This window comes from Chenopodium album, chromosome 12, assembly GCF_948465745.1.
Source record: "Chenopodium album chromosome 12, dcCheAlbu1.1, whole genome shotgun sequence".
Taxonomy (NCBI): domain Eukaryota; kingdom Viridiplantae; phylum Streptophyta; class Magnoliopsida; order Caryophyllales; family Amaranthaceae; genus Chenopodium; species Chenopodium album.
In genome coordinates this window covers 40693668-40709736 of record NC_137845.1, presented here as the reverse complement: position 1 = coordinate 40709736, position 16069 = coordinate 40693668, and the positions used below count along the sequence as shown (strand labels likewise).

General features: G+C 31.5%; 2 protein-coding genes across 2 annotated transcripts; both read right to left on the bottom strand.

Annotated features, from left to right (window-relative positions):
- Positions 1 to 762: 762 nt before the first annotated feature.
- On the bottom strand, positions 763 to 7618 carry LOC145571173 (uncharacterized). The gene is made up of 4 exons (XM_081630248.1): positions 7555 to 7618; positions 3313 to 3356; positions 1366 to 1782; positions 763 to 1302 (listed from the first exon to the last, which is right to left on the bottom strand). The coding sequence occupies exons 1-4, from the start codon at positions 7616 to 7618 to the stop codon at positions 763 to 765; spliced, it is 1065 nt and encodes a 354-aa protein (XP_081486374.1).
- A 710-nt stretch (positions 7619 to 8328) lies between these two features.
- Positions 8329 to 12884, bottom strand: LOC145570518 (auxin response factor 18-like). Its single transcript, XM_081629635.1, has 4 exons — positions 12153 to 12884; positions 10811 to 12003; positions 8767 to 9674; positions 8329 to 8642 (listed from the first exon to the last, which is right to left on the bottom strand). Exons 2-4 carry the CDS (start codon positions 11918 to 11920, stop codon positions 8573 to 8575), a joined length of 2088 nt encoding a protein of 695 aa, XP_081485761.1. The 5' UTR covers positions 11921 to 12003; positions 12153 to 12884; the 3' UTR covers positions 8329 to 8572.
- Positions 12885 to 16069: the final 3185 nt, after the last annotated feature.

The following is a 16069-nucleotide window of genomic DNA, read 5'->3' as shown; positions in this document are numbered from 1 at the left end:
TTCTAAATTTTTTATTTTGTTTGTTTTTTTCTGGGTTCAAATTTTATTCTAGGATAAATTTGTGTTTTTGAAGTTTTATTTGGTGAATTAATCTCAGTATTTTCTTACTTATTTGATTAATTTGATACTACTTTACTCCATCTCGAAATTTTTTTTTGGTTGAGAATTATATTATAATTTCAGATGTTGAAATTTTTTTTGTTCTATGTATTGTTTTTGTGTTTCGGGATGTTAGTTTATTGTGGGTTTTTATTAATTTTGGTGTTTTAATTGATGCAGGTTATAGTTTACACTCCACATAGATGAAGGATTCAAGATGTTTTTGGAATATAGATTTTGGTGTTTTAATTCGATGTTCAGTTTTTTTTGGTTTTTTTAAATTGTAAAATAACAATTTATTTGATGAATATATATATATATATATATATATATATATATATATATATATATATATATATATACAATCATTACATATATATATATATGTATATATATATATATATATATATGTATATATATATATATAATTTTAAAGTGAAAAAAAATTGTTTTTTTTATTATTTGGGCATTTTTGGCACTGGTTAACCGGTGCCAAAGTAATGAATTATATATATTGTTTTAATGTGGGTGTCTATTATTGCCACCGATTTTGAATCGGTGGCTTTTTTGGGATGAAATGGCATCCCTTAAATACTCAACGGTTCAAAATCGGTGTCTTAGGGGGGTTTTGAACCAATGCCAAAATGCGTTTTTCTACTAGTGCTAGGAGCTCATCAGCGGGATTGATAAGATACACTTATGGTCGCGTCCATTGAAGGCAGTAGAAATGACATCATAATTCCATTCCATGTTCTCTAAATCAATCAAGTCATTCACATTCGAAATTCCTTCAACATCCAAACTAGTCACAAACCGCACCTCTGAGTCAGCAAGCCAAGGATCGCTCCAAACATTCACATTGAAACTATTCCCTATGCGCCAAATAACTCCTTCTTTCACAAGAGATTTACTGCTCCACACACTCCTCCATGAGTAGCTCCCACATACTCCCAAATAAGAATCAAGAAAGGAGGAATTTGGGTAGTATTTTGCCTTCATAACTCGACTCAAGAGAGAGTCTTCCCTATGAACAAGCCTCCACGCATGCTTACCAAGCAATGCATCATTAAAAATTTTGAAATCCTTGAATCCCATCCCTCCAAAACATTTCGGAGTACACATACCATCCAATGATTTCCAATGGATATTCCGATGAGAACCTTTTTGTCCCCAAAAAAACCTTGTCATTACTGATCGAGTACTCTGAATGAAAGAAATAGGGAATTTTTATACACCCATCAAGTAAGTCGGAATCGCCTGAATTACTGATTTCAGCAGCACTTCTTTCCCAACTTTGGACAATAACTTCTCTTTCCAACTTTGCAATTTCTTCCAAATTCTATCAGTTAGAGTTTCGAAAATTGCTTTTTTGGATCTTCCAACAATAGTTGGAATTCTTAAGTACTTCTCATGTCTGTCCACTTGTCTCATATTCAAAACACCTATTATTTCACTCTTTTGCTCGATGCTCAAACCTTTGCTAAAGAACACCTCCGATTTCTCGTAATTAATGTTTTGCCCTGATGCTACTTCATAAGTGTTGAGCAAATCAACTATAACTTCGCATTCTCGTCGGTTGGATTTAGCAAACAACAAACTATCATCTGTAAACGAAAGATGTGAAATAACTGCATCACTCCTGCTAGCTTTTGCCCCATGAAGCTCTTTTCCATGTACTTTATTCTATAACATGTGAGAAAAAGCATCTGCTACTAAAATAAACAGTTAAGGGGATAAAGGGTCCCCTTGACAAAGCCCCCGGGAGGGAGTCACATTACAACATACTCTACCATTAACAATGAAAGTGTACGAAACAGACATCAAACAGCTAGTCCATAATCAAGTTCATCCATCTACCATCAAAACCCATAGTGAGAAGGAGTTTTTGAGGAAGCCCCATTAAATACGATCGTAGGCTTTACTCATATCCAATTTCAGCGCAATAGTGCCTCTTCTACCCCTATTTCTCTTTTTCACATTGTTACACTTTGACACATAGTTTAGGCAATTTAATTAACTTAAATAAAAATAAGGGGTAAATGGGGTTGTTGAAGTATACAAAATTGTAAAACAAAGTAGGGTTAACAGTTTATTAAAAAGTACAGTATTAAATGTGAGAGCAAAAAAATAATAAAAAAAAGTAGTAGTAGGTTTAGATAGGGACCATGAATAGAGATAAATATAATACGGAGTATCAAAAGGTTGTTTTTTTGTCAAAAAAGAAAGTGTAACACTTATTAAAACACGACCGCATTTGATAAGTGTAACACTTACAAAGTACGGAGAGTGTATCACATAAAATACGAAGTACCCGATTTAATTTCACAAGACATATACTCCCTCTGTTTTTTTTAAGTGCCCCATACCCTTGGGTACATAATTTTAGGTAAAAGAATAAAATAGTATATAAGTGGAAGACATATAACCCCCTCCCTTTTTTTTAAGTGCCTCATATCCTTGGGCACCTAATTTTAGGTAAAAGAATAAAAAAGTGTATAAGTGGGTATGGTTAGGATAAAAAATTTGAAAAAGTAAAAGAGAGAAATATGAATGGGGATCTTTAGCAGTGGCGAATTCAAGAATTGTACCTAGGGAGTTCGAACTTCATCAAATATCTGATATCAGAATGCACGGATATAAATCTGATATTCAAGTATAAAACAGAGTGTTCAAATAAATACCAATACACAAGTACACAACAAAATAAGTCCAAATTCCAATAAAAATGCAAAATAAAATGATCCGATACAATAATATTACCTCCGTTAAATATTATGTTCAACTTTAGAGTATTATTTGTGAGATGTAAAATATTCTAAAGTTTCACATAACATTTAACGGAGGTAGTATATAACTTTAGTTAAATGTCCAAACTTTTCATTGTCACACACTACAATAATTAAAAAAAATTAATCAGTGCAATACTACTCTACTGCCCATTTAACAGTTAACAATACAAGTATACAACATAATAAAATATTGAAGAAATTGAAAAAATAAAAATAAATAAATAAATAAAAAGAAAGAGAAACAGAGGATTAACGTAGAACAAATACCCATAACAAACAGAAGTAGGACAAACAGAGGATTAAGATTTTCTAAAAAAAAAAAAAAAAAGACAAAGGTAACAAAGCTTTAAAGCAAAGCACTTACCTACCCATTACAACTGGTGTATAATTCCAATTCATGGGTGAGGAACACTAGTAGACTTACAAGACTAACACTCAACTTCATGACACTGACTGAAGGGCGAGAAACTAGAAGTACAAGTACAATAACTAACGTTCAAAGCCAACTTCTTCTAGTAGTGAGGGGGATCAGAAATGGGGGGATTAACAATCTTCCTCTTCTTGCCAATCTGGGACCTGCAACTAGAATACATGTTAGTAGAAATGATAAGAGGCAGCACTACTCGGGAACATCCTTCTTCTCTTCCCTGCATTCCGTTGTCGAAAATCCTTCCTTGTAACTGAATATCGACTTATCCTCCTCGAATTGCCCTTGGATTTGCTGATGAAATTGATGGGGGGAGGCAGAAGATAAACTAGATGAGACAGTTATTGAAATTGAAAGTACTTATTGTTGACATGCAGCAGGTAGAACAAATACCTATAACATAATGACCGATTAAGGTACTAGGATTTGGATCTGGGCAATAGCAAATAAAATGAACTAATCCCCACAACAACTAGTGTAGGAACCTTGCCGTTACCTAGGGGTGTAGTCGAGTAGGGGTCCAAATTAAAAAGAAAGAAAAAAGAAAAATACGAAGAATGCGTCACTGTAGGTCTCGAACCCAGGACCTTCTGTCCTGAAACAACTAACCTAGCCAACTGAGCTGCATGCCTAGCATTATATATATTGCAACAAACGGGTATTATTTATGAGACATAAAATATTCCTTTGTTGTACATAATAAGAAACGGAGGTAGTATTTGTTTCGAATATTATTTATATAGTTTTTCTATTTTTCTAAAATAAAATTTTCATTTTTTTTTCCGGATCTAACGGGGTTCAGTTGAATCCCCGCTGGATCTACCCCTGATCATTAGGAATAATATGTGTGAAAGATAATATTATAAAATGATAGTAGAGTTAAAAGAAGTGAGATAATATGAGTGGGGATTTCATTTTTGATAATAAGACACTTAAAAAAACGGTTGTTTATAAGAAGTAGGGAACTTAAAATAAAATCGAAGGAAGTACCTATAAAATGAGACAAACTTTATAAAACCTCAAAGAATTGTCTCAGCGTTTCCTCTTCTCTCCTCCTCTCTTTTAGGATTTTTCTAAAATCTTGGTCGTTTAGGTCGGAAATAGTCTAATTTCTTTGAAAATTAGACTATTTCCTATTTCCAACCCTTTTCCCTAAATTTTCTTTAGTTTTGCAATTTAGGTTTCAATAAATCTACACGAGTAAGTGTAGATACGTCCGTCTCCCTATGGTAGAGCGTCTTCCTATGGTGGAGTCGTTAGTTTTTATTAATTTAGTTGTTTGTTTATGTTTAGAGTTTCTTTGTGTGTTAGAGTCTATCAAAAAGGTAATCATCTTTTGCCCTATTGTCAGTTCTTTGATAAAGATTTGTTCGGGATCACAACGGTTGTCAAGTTTTCAAATGCGTTCAAGCGAATCAGATGAAAATCATTCTTACGGCTACAATAAATCGTTAGACCGTCTCTCCGAAAAGGTTGTACATTCCAGCGATGTGTGCGAGAAATGTACCACACTGCAAGATTTTTTCAACGATCGTAGCTTTGATGAAGAAAACCCTAATTTGATTCAATTTTATGTATTTGTTAATGTAGATTTCATTTATAAATGTCAGATGACTTTTTATTAATGAATTGATTTGTCTAAAAAAAAAAAAAAAAATAGATAAACTTTAAACAACGGAAGTAACAATAATTATCAGGAGAAAAGTTTAACATAATAGCGAGGAACGTGGGTATCAAACGAAAGACATGATGTTGAAATCGCAACTTCCAATGTGTCAGCAAATGTTAGGCCCGTCACGGTCTTTCTGTGAATATAAGTTTTGCCTTACCACGCTTTTTTCTCTCTTTTTTACCCTTGTAATTGTAAGAGTAGTACTTCCTCAGTTTTTATACAAGCGTCTTACACTCTTACGGAGTAGTTTAACTTTAACATTAGTTACATATATCGTTAGGATTAATATTTATATTTTATATACTTCCTCCGTTCTTTTTTTATTGCACCATAAGGGATTTCATGCTCATCAATACATTAGTTTAGTTATTAATATCTTCAATTATACTTTTGTAAAAATTATAAAAATTTGATATTTAAAAAGTAGAGTTTAATACGAATCTAACTAGATCCCACATGACTATATTTTTCCTAATGTATAAATCACAAATGATGGTCAAAGAAAATTAAGTGAACAGTGTAAAAGTCCTAATGGTGCAATAAAATAAAAACGGAGGAAGTATAAGATAAAATATAATTTATGATTACTTGTTAAAATCGTTTCAAAACAGAATCATGTATTATTAATTATGACAGCTAAATTTGGACAATTAAAACAGCACAAACTTTTAAGAATATCGGGTGTACAATAATTATTGTACATCCATTATAAAGATCTCTTAAGTGATCAAAAGTTATCCTTGAAATGAATAAAAGTTACCTGAATATGTTAAAAGTAACTCAATTCAAATAAAAATAATCTACGCTTTATTGGTAAAGAATCACATTTTAAATTACTAAAATTCAATTACTCCGTATTAGTGATTGAAAGTGATTTTATTACCCTTATAAAACTTTTCTTGTTCTATTTCTCAAAAAAAAAAAAATTATGTTCAAAATTTGTAGAAATTGGGATAAAAAAAAAAGAAAAAAAAAAGGAAAGAAAATTGGATCTAAAATTATGGCTCTGATATCATGTAGAAATTAGGATAAAAGTAGTATATGAATTTAACCGTGTAGAATTGTGTTTATATACAAACTAAACTCTAGATTCTTATTAAATTAGGAAAACCAAACAACTAAGGAACTGAAAAGACTACAGATACAAAAAGATTAAACTGAAAAGACTACATATACAAAAACATTAATTCCCAAAATAAAATATCTCCAATAAAATTACTCAAAAAAAGGCAAAAAAATTACCCTAAATTGATTTAAAATTATCCTTATACTATTCTATTTACACTAATATTAGTGTAAACTAGACGTATACAAAAAAAAAAAAAAAAAAATTCTCCCGGACTAGAGAGTCCCACTTTTCTATCCTTTTGTCCTTTTTGTACACAACAATCTGTCCACTCCACGCCATTTTCCTCTCCTAGCAGCCAGAAAACAAAATTTGCCAATTGTTTTACACAAGCATTTTTGTTCTTCTTCTTACACTTTTCAATTTATTTCAAATCCCACCATTATCTGCTTTTAAGCGCAGAATTACATATATACCATAATCTAACTAATTTTAATATAAAAAATATGTTGTTCCAAGGAGTAATAATACTCCGTAATTTTTTTTTTTTTTTTTTTGAATAGATAATACTCCGTAATTTATTACTCCGTAAATATACTTCTTCAATTAGTACATTACTTTATTTTTTAGTATTTATTTATTTATTTATTTATTTATTTGTTTGTTTTTATGTTTTTAGAATTTCGTTATTATTTACAATTTTAGTTGATTTTTAGAAAAAATCTCAATAGAAAGTATGTACAAGAATATATATATATATATATATATATATATATATATATATATATATATATATATATATATATATATATATATATATATGATTATGTAAGGTTTTGTTTTATTCCACCTCAATAAATTCTTTCATGATATTCAATCTTAATAATTGTAAATAGAGATAATGATAGTTAAAGAAGTACAGTGTCAAACATACACGGTCAAAACATAAGCAGTTAAAAGAATTAGAGAAAGTTTGAATTAAGATTTAGAGGAAAACTAGTTAGTGACCCGGGCGATGCCCCGAATCATCATAAATTATAAGTTTGATTAAATTAATTTAGAAGAGTTAATGTTAAACAATATTAATAACTAAATAAAAATGTAATAAGAGATCCATGTGAAAAGTTTTTCAATTAAATTAAACACAATTATATAGAATTAAAATTAGACAAATGAAGAGTTTTTGTTAAAGAGACTAAACATTAATACAATTCAATATGGTGAGAGATGAGGGATGACACATAGAATGACATGTGGTGCACATGTGGCATATGGGTGACACATGTTGTTAGCATGTTGTTCCCATGAGTTTTAATAATATTATAGATTACATCAACGAATTACAGATGTTTAATTTACATTTACTGTACTATACTATGCAAGTGCTTTTTTTTTTTTTTTTTTTGGATTTATTTCAATTTCTCCATCTATATAGCATTTATGGCCAATTATATCATTATAGTTTGATATAGGATTTCTATTTCTTGCAAATTGGACATACAGGAATAAGCTTTTTCTGTCCTGTCAATTTTTTCAGCAGTAATGAGATAAGCATCTTGCATCATTGATATATCATATACTACTTGGGTTCCTCGTTACCACAGCAAAATTGTACCAACAACTGAATGTCATGAAGACATTTGTCTTCATGTCTTAACAGAAATTTTAATATATTTTGACTTATAATACTTCGTATTAACTAGGCACCAAGTGACTAATTCTGGGTTAAGTTCCCTAAGAACAAACCAAGTCTGTTATAAGTTCATATAAGCGTCAATAATCCGTATAAGTGAATAAATTTACCACAACTAACCAAAGTTACAATAGAAATCCAAAGAGTTAATTTATCCGTATAATATTAATGTGTATTTTTATAATATACAACTTGATGGAGTACCAAATTATTCAAGAAGAAAAAAAGATTGCAGGAAAAAAGGAAAAAAATGTTGCTAGGAAAAAGCCTTGGGACAAAAGAGATTAAAAAGGTCTCAAAACTTGTCGTTCCTGAAAATCGTCAATCCCCAAATAATGGGAACTCTACCAAGTAACAACTTTTGGTCCTGGTAAATCTGAGACATTCCATGTGATGCTGTAACTGTCTTTTTTAGAGCAGTACTAAGAAAAAGTGCATCTGCAATATCATTTCTATAATAGCAACTAGCCAAGCCAGAGACTAATGAAGATTTTATGATTCATCTGAAAGCATCTATGTTAGTAGAAAATAGTTCTGAAGCGCGAAGTTAATGCGCAAAAAAAAATAGATACTAGATAGATATAGCAACAAATTTTCCAACTAAACCATTAAATGTATCAGAATTTGCATAATCCTTGGAGAAAATTTATAGGTAAGAAAATAGTGGTATGTGAAGATTCGACACTAAGAGGACCAAAATTTGGCTCAAATGTGCTCGTCCCACATCTGCATCAATCACATAAGGGGGTCGGGTCACCTAGGAACAACCATAAGATCTACTACCTGTACAATTGCACTCGGTTTTATTATTGCCTCTATGATGCTTCTACGCTCCTAAGTTATCGCTGCTGGAATCCATCAAGATTGTCAACCTCTTTGCTCGTTTTGCAAATTCACTGCACCATCATAAACAGGTTGGTGCCACATAACAAGTTAGTATTCTGTATTAACAATTGTATTTTATGTTGGCCAGAAAGCCTAGGATCAATAAAAAAATCAACAAGAAGCAATTCTCCTCACCTGAATGGTTCATCTCCGACTTGCTTTGAAGAACCAGCACCATCTCTGTAGACTACACGGTTAAGCATATCAGAACTCTCAATACAAAACATGTTTGCCAGCCTGCTGCAAAGTTCTTCATACGATTTCAGCAATGTTAGCTCAAGAGTACGGCCAACATCTTCTGACTCCATGAAAACCTTACAATGACCAGTCTCCAGCTCTGAGTCCATGTCTGCGCGGTTGTCCTTGATCCATGGAAGTTGTTCCATAGAAGAGCGATCCTGGTTATGCCCTGACCCAGAACCGTCAGATACATTACCTGCCTTGTCCACATTTCCTTCTGATGAGCTATTACCTGTAGGAACTGGTGAGACTGTGTCACCTGAACGACTTAGAGACATTTGCTGCTCTGTCAATATTGGCTTTCCAAAGAGCACAAAATGATGTGGCTTTGTCACATCAGATTTCTTTATTGATTGGTTTGAGTTTCCCATAGTGAGCAAGCAAGAAATGTTCTCGTTGCTGCCGGGTTTTTGATAAGTTAATGAACTAGAGGGTCTATTGGGTAGAGTAGTAGTGGGATCAAGTGCTGGGAAGCCACCTGGAAAGAGACCCGACTGTAATTTACTCATGTGAAGATCGGACAGTGAAAGACCGAATTGAGCATGCCTGGCTCCCTGCATGCCAGCAGGAGAATTGTCGGGTAAACATCCGAAAGGGTTACTTGGCCCTAGGAAGTTTCCGGGAAATGAGGGGACCGGAAGTTGGCCATCCATAGGAAAATCTGGATGGTGAGGAAGTCTGAATTTCTTCCTTGGTGGGGAGAAAGGGGACAGATGAATGGCTGGCATATTAGATACTAATTCCACCAGCCATGGACTAACGCGTTTCACATTTTGCAGCAAATCTGGTTCATCCCATGTTACCTAAAACGGGTACATCTAATTTGTCAGAGAATACTTTAGAACATAACACTAACCAGAACTGATTTAGAAAAGATTGAAGACAGGGATTCGAGCAGCATGAGCTCTTTCAAAAGTCATTTCATGATAAAATGAAGCGGGGTTATCTCAATGTTTTTTCAAACCTAAAAAAAAAAGTTGCAATTTTTAAAAAAAATGAAGTGCACACGAGAGCCAAATCATAGCAAGATAGTAGATTACAGGAAAGCAGATGAGCTATGGCAGGAAAAATGCATAAATTGAAGTCAAACACTAGATGTAAATCCAAAGATTATCTAAATCCACAAGGCAACATCAGTTTAACCAGCATTGTTCTTATATATCTGTTTGTGTGGCTGTTTTAGTGAGGTTTTCAGTTTAATATTAATTCCCAATAAAAACAAAACAACCTGCCTGGGTACTAAACTAAGAGCTGGTTGTTGGCTAAGTCAATTATTGTAAAGTCAACAAAACATATACATCATCGATTAAAAAAAAAAAAAAGAAAACAAAGAAGATTTGAAAAATAAAACAAGGACTTCCAGCTCAAAGATGATGTTTTAAGGAATAATTTGTCCAATAGGATTTTAATTTTAATTATTACGGAAGACATTTGTTGGGCTGTAGACCTCCAACCAGGATAGGTTCATGAAGCCAGATTCTATCCTGAATTTTCCTAAGACAAGGAATTATTTATATTCAACGATTATATTCTTTTTCAAGTCACCTCACAACCAAGACATCAGTCATGATGTGTTGTTGAAAATTAAGCTATTGGTCTCTCTCAAAAGTCCCCTACCAATGGATTATTTGCAATGCAGTCGAAAAAGAATGTTGCTTGAGCATAAATTATAAACAAATCAAATTTTAGTCTGAGCAGATAACAGATTAAGAGAAAGATAAACTGTGGAAGTAGAACTAGACCAACTTTTTAAATAAACAGGTTACTAGATTCAATTCTCTAAAAGGAATACGAACTGCAACTATTTTTCCTAGTAACACATATTAATGTAAGCACATATCACCAACGCGTGTGTTACATATAAAACTTGGCTTTTAGGTCCAAGACCATGGTAAAAGCAAGGATAACAGTCACATACACAAAAAAGAAAAACACGTACCTGAAGAAGCCTCCAAGGTGAGTCAGACCAGTGCATAGGATCAGCAACCTGAACTGAGGATATGGTGCCCATGAACCAACTTATCCGGGAAGAGTCTTCAGTTTCAAAGGGCATCTTGAACCTCATTCCTGAACACCAACGAATTTGAAGTGCTGCCTTTACATGTCCAGCCTTCACGACAAATTCAGGGGTACCAGCTCTAGGGTAGTAAACAACTTCAAAGGGCTGCCCTTTAGCAGCATAGGTTGCAGCTTCAATAACAGACTCCATCTTCACTTTCCCCTTTCCCGAAGCATTACCACCTGAGTTCAAACCAACACCATTACCATTTCTTGAGATCCTGTTTTCATCCTCTCTAAGAAAAGCTGAGAAAGCACCATAGTTCAAAACAGTGGATCCCGGGTTCCATCCAGAAGTTGAATCAAGTCCACCCCCGAGTCCCCTCTTTGCTCTCCGAATCCCAACACACAAGTCCCCATTTTCAGCTCTCAAAAACACAATCGAGTCCCCAGCAATAAGCTTCTTAGCATTCACAAATGTACTCCACCCTGTAGTTAATAAGTGACGCCTAGGGGTTCCTCGATATATATGCCTAAACTTCCAGGGCTCGCCATGTACATCCTTTGCAAGAATGTTCTGCACAGGTGGATCCGCTGAGTAATCTAATCGCGGAAAGATTGTTTCTGCACAATAGCGAGGGACTGAAAACCCTCCTCCGTTATTGGCATCAGACTGAGTCAAAGTCTTAGCAAATGAAGCAGGTTTATTTTCTTGCACTTCAGCACCATGAACTCCAACATCTTCATCACTATAATCAACCTCATTAGTGACAGGATTCAATCGAATCTTGGCATAAACCTCATCCGTCTCCTGGTCAGCTAAGTACCGTATATCCTCGACTCTACACAGAACATACGACGGAATTCGTGGGAAACTCCTAAAATCCACATTACCATTAGCATGTTCAATATGCCCTTGTACAAAGTAATAAATCTTAGCGTTCACTGGTGGCATTTGTACCATTCCTCCAGCACAAGCATGCCATAATTGCGAATCTAAACAATTATCAGCCTCTTTTATTTTCTCCTTTGGATCCATAAACGTAATCATGGCAGAATTTCGAGCACAAAAACAACACTTAATCAACCTAACTCCAACACCACCTTACAACACACTTCTTAATCAATTTTTTTCTGTCAACACAAAAACAAAATATTCAACAAAAATTCATACATCTGATCACCAGTATATATAAATACCACAAAAATTAAAAATAAAAAAAATACTTCGGAATTTTTTTTTTTTTTTAAAAAAAAAAAATCACAACAATAAATTTTCTTACCTCAATAGGCAGGTCATCTATGAAAAATTCAATTAGCGGTAATATATTTCTTCTCTCGGCTCGCGAAAAAAGGTAAAATCGGACAATAGAACAGGAACTTCATCAGGGAAAAACAATTAATCAATTAATCCCAAAACACACCTACAGTTTGACTCAAAATTTGAGCATTGCCGACAAATTCCACCATTAATCAACTGGAAATATATAACAAAAGAGTTGTATATATATGTATTTCGCAGTGTTAAGTTATACCACCTACAAAAGTATCAACGAAATCTTCTCCTTAAAATCGGAATTCGAGCACGAAAGCCTCGAATTCCATTTATACAAGATTGATTTGAAGAAATTGTTTCGGCTTGGAAGTCGAAAGAAGAGCAAGATCTGCACATAATCTGTTGTTAATTTTTGGTGGGTATCTCGACTTCATTCGAGAATTTGTTAGAGCTTGAGTTTTGGGTACTTAGTAGCAGCAAATGAAACAGAGAAACTCCATTGAAAAAGCAAAGATGGATTTTGTTTTTCTGAAGAAAACCTCACTTGTTTTTTCTACTGAGTTTCTCTCTCTACCGACACGGCCGTAACTGGGAGTGCTAATTTTCTCTCTCCTCTGTTGTCACTTTCTCTCTCTGAAAAGGGGAGTTTCTCTCTCTAGAAGTTGGGAAGATTCATTCAAATGGAAGCTTTGGATCATGGAAAAAGGAAGACAGAGGAACAAAAGAGTCCAAATAGCTGCAGCAACACTCAGCACAGTTGTATAAAATGCCTCTTTTATCCCTTTTTTTTCTAATAATTATAATAATTACAATTAATTATTATTATTTTTTATTAAGTTTAAGTAAGTACCAAGTATATGGAAATATACTACTTGTATCCATAAAAAATAAATAAATAAATAATTGGAATTTATTAGTATTATACATTATTCAATATGAAAAAATCAAGGTTGTCTCAGGAGCTCGACATGTGTCTTTTAACTCGATTAACTTCGTCATAGGGTTTGATTCTCATCTAAGAAACATGTGATCCTATAAAAAGAGGGTAGGTTTTTAAATCTCTTGTCTTTATCTATTTATTCTTTTTTTTTTTTTTATGGAGTGGATAAAGTAGTGTGATTTAGGATTATTGGGGATATTTATATTATGTTATAAAATTGAACTCCTCTCTTTATTTAATGGATAATTTTAAAATCAAAAGAGATTAGAGGTTTATCATGTTTTATGTTACAAATTCTTAAATGAACCTGGTTCACACTAATTTATTGTGGACCATTAATATTATAGAAACTATGGTTGTTTTATTAATAAAAAAAAAGGTCACTATAATAAAAATAAGGTCACTATGTTGAAAAAAAAGTCATTTTGGTAATATATAGGTTACAAGAGGTTAATTTTTTGATGAAATATTTTATATACTGGTCAATATGAATAATAAAGGTCACTATGTTAAAATTAGGGTCATAACGTCGTATTCAAGTTCACTATAATATTAAATGTTATACAAGTTTTAATAAAGGTTATTATGTTAAAAATAAGGTTACTATGTTAAATATAATGGTCACTATGTTCAATATAATGTCAGTTACGTGTGTATAAATCTCGGGTCCACAATAATATTATTGTGGACCAGGTCCATGCAAGTCTTTTTGGTTTTATGTTGTCTATCAAGATAGCAAATATTTTATTACAACAAAATTTCAGGAACAAAGAGAAAATAAAAAAGTAAATATAGCTTAATTGGATGACGGTTAGATATATTCCTTCTGTTTTATAATATATTCTTTTCTATATATATAGTTTTTACGACATACCTTTGACTATTAATATCTTTAAATGCATACTAACAAAACCTATTACAAAAATTAGTTATATTATTACTCAATAAGTCTTGTAAGATGGTCAATTTAAGGGTAACTTTAACAATTATTATGGTAACTTTAACCTCTTTACAAGTACTTTTAATTTATAATGAGTTTGAGTGTATTTTAATGCGTAATTTCTAATGGATATATGCTATGAAGGCTAATATGATTATGTAATTCATAATAAGTATTTTTTAAGGGTAACATTTATGCTAGAAAAATGGTAATTTTTATAGTATATAAGGGTAACTTCTAATAATACTTTTAGGGTAACTTTACTTCGTGTTACAATAACTTAATCAAAATCCGCCTTAATCAAAAATTTGTGTTATCAAACTATACACATTAATACGAATCTAACAATACCATAATTTTTGTTTAAATCAATGAGAATAATTGGTCAAATTTTTCACAAACAAATGAGGATTATATTATGGGAAAGAGAGAGTATTAATATTATCCTTCTTGTTTTTCCTCATTTGTATAGTGGTGAAGAAATAATTGAATATGACATTTGCATTTTAAACACATACTCTCCTTACCTTAAAAATCTTAAGCCTAAGTTGATTTATTAACTTTTTTTGTGTACATCCGATGTACAATAATATTATGAATAGTAGTAATATACATCGAATGGTTTTAGGGTGAGTGTATTTTAGCCAATATAGAGTAACTTTTAACCTTCTATTGGATATCTTTACACATGATATGATTTTAATGTAGACAGGCAATGAGACAGGTTTTGTAAGGATAATATAGTTACTTTCACTTACTTAAATTTGATTTTTACTCATTTAAAGAGAATAACTTTATCAATAAATAATAGATTTATTTATTATTATTTTTTTTATATTAGGGTAATTTAACTTATATTTATATCAAGCAACATTTATTAATTTTAGTTAACTATTGATCATTTTAGGGAAACTTTACAACGAATGCATAATAGTTATTGTACACCCGATTTTTTTTTTAAATAAGTATTAAATTGTTATATTCAAATTGTCAATTTTTTTTTTCAAATAGGACAAATATTAAAGAACGGAGGGAATAACTCTTTAATATATTTTATACTTTACAATATGTTGTTCTTTGTTTTAATTTTTAGTTAATTTAAAAAATTACACATTAAGACGAATCAAATACTATTTACATGTTTGTATAAATACTAGGTTAAGTCCCGTGCCATGCACGGTCATAATTAAATTTTACAACAGATAAATAATAAAGAATGGTGGTAATTCAACGATAATTTATCCAAAAAAATTATTTGTAACAAAATAACTTGAATTTTAATTAGTTTATACCAACACTAAATACGTAAAGGTTATTGAATTGGATTGTATAAATAAATAAATAAATAAATATAGTAATAGAAACTTAGAAGCTATAAGGTTTTATATGAGAAAATTAAAATATTAGCTTAGGTTAGTACCCATACACGAACTCATATACATTTGTCCTTAAATTGTTGACACACTTTGATTGACATAATATGAAAATTTAGTTGAGTTCATTTTACTTTAGGATAATTAGTATTCAATAATCAACTTTTTAAATATATCTTTATTGAGTAGTAGGGGTTTTTATTTTTTAAATAATCACATAAATGTTTAGAATGACTAAATAATTTTCCAATATATGCTGTGTACGAAGTATACTATAACAAACTTATTTTGTTCTTGTAAATGTTACGTATAATTTTAAAATTAATACAAAGTATGCTGCCAAAATGATTTTTCTCTTTTAATTAAAATAAATTTTATTATCAAATGATAAAAGTTGGAGAAAAAAAATTGATATTGATAATATTATAATAATTTTGGAAAAGAATATATTTTAATACATTATTTTTAATAATTAATGTTAGTATTTTTGTAAGTAAAAGTTTCCTAGTATAATCTTTCAAAAAAAAAAAAAGTTTCCTAGTATATTTAATTGAATATAATTGGATAAAATATGTTGTCAAAATACTAAAAAGGAAAGGAAAACAAAGGCGGGAAAATTTTTAACCAGGAAATGATACGTGTTATTCCTGATTTCGCGTTTAATATAGGTT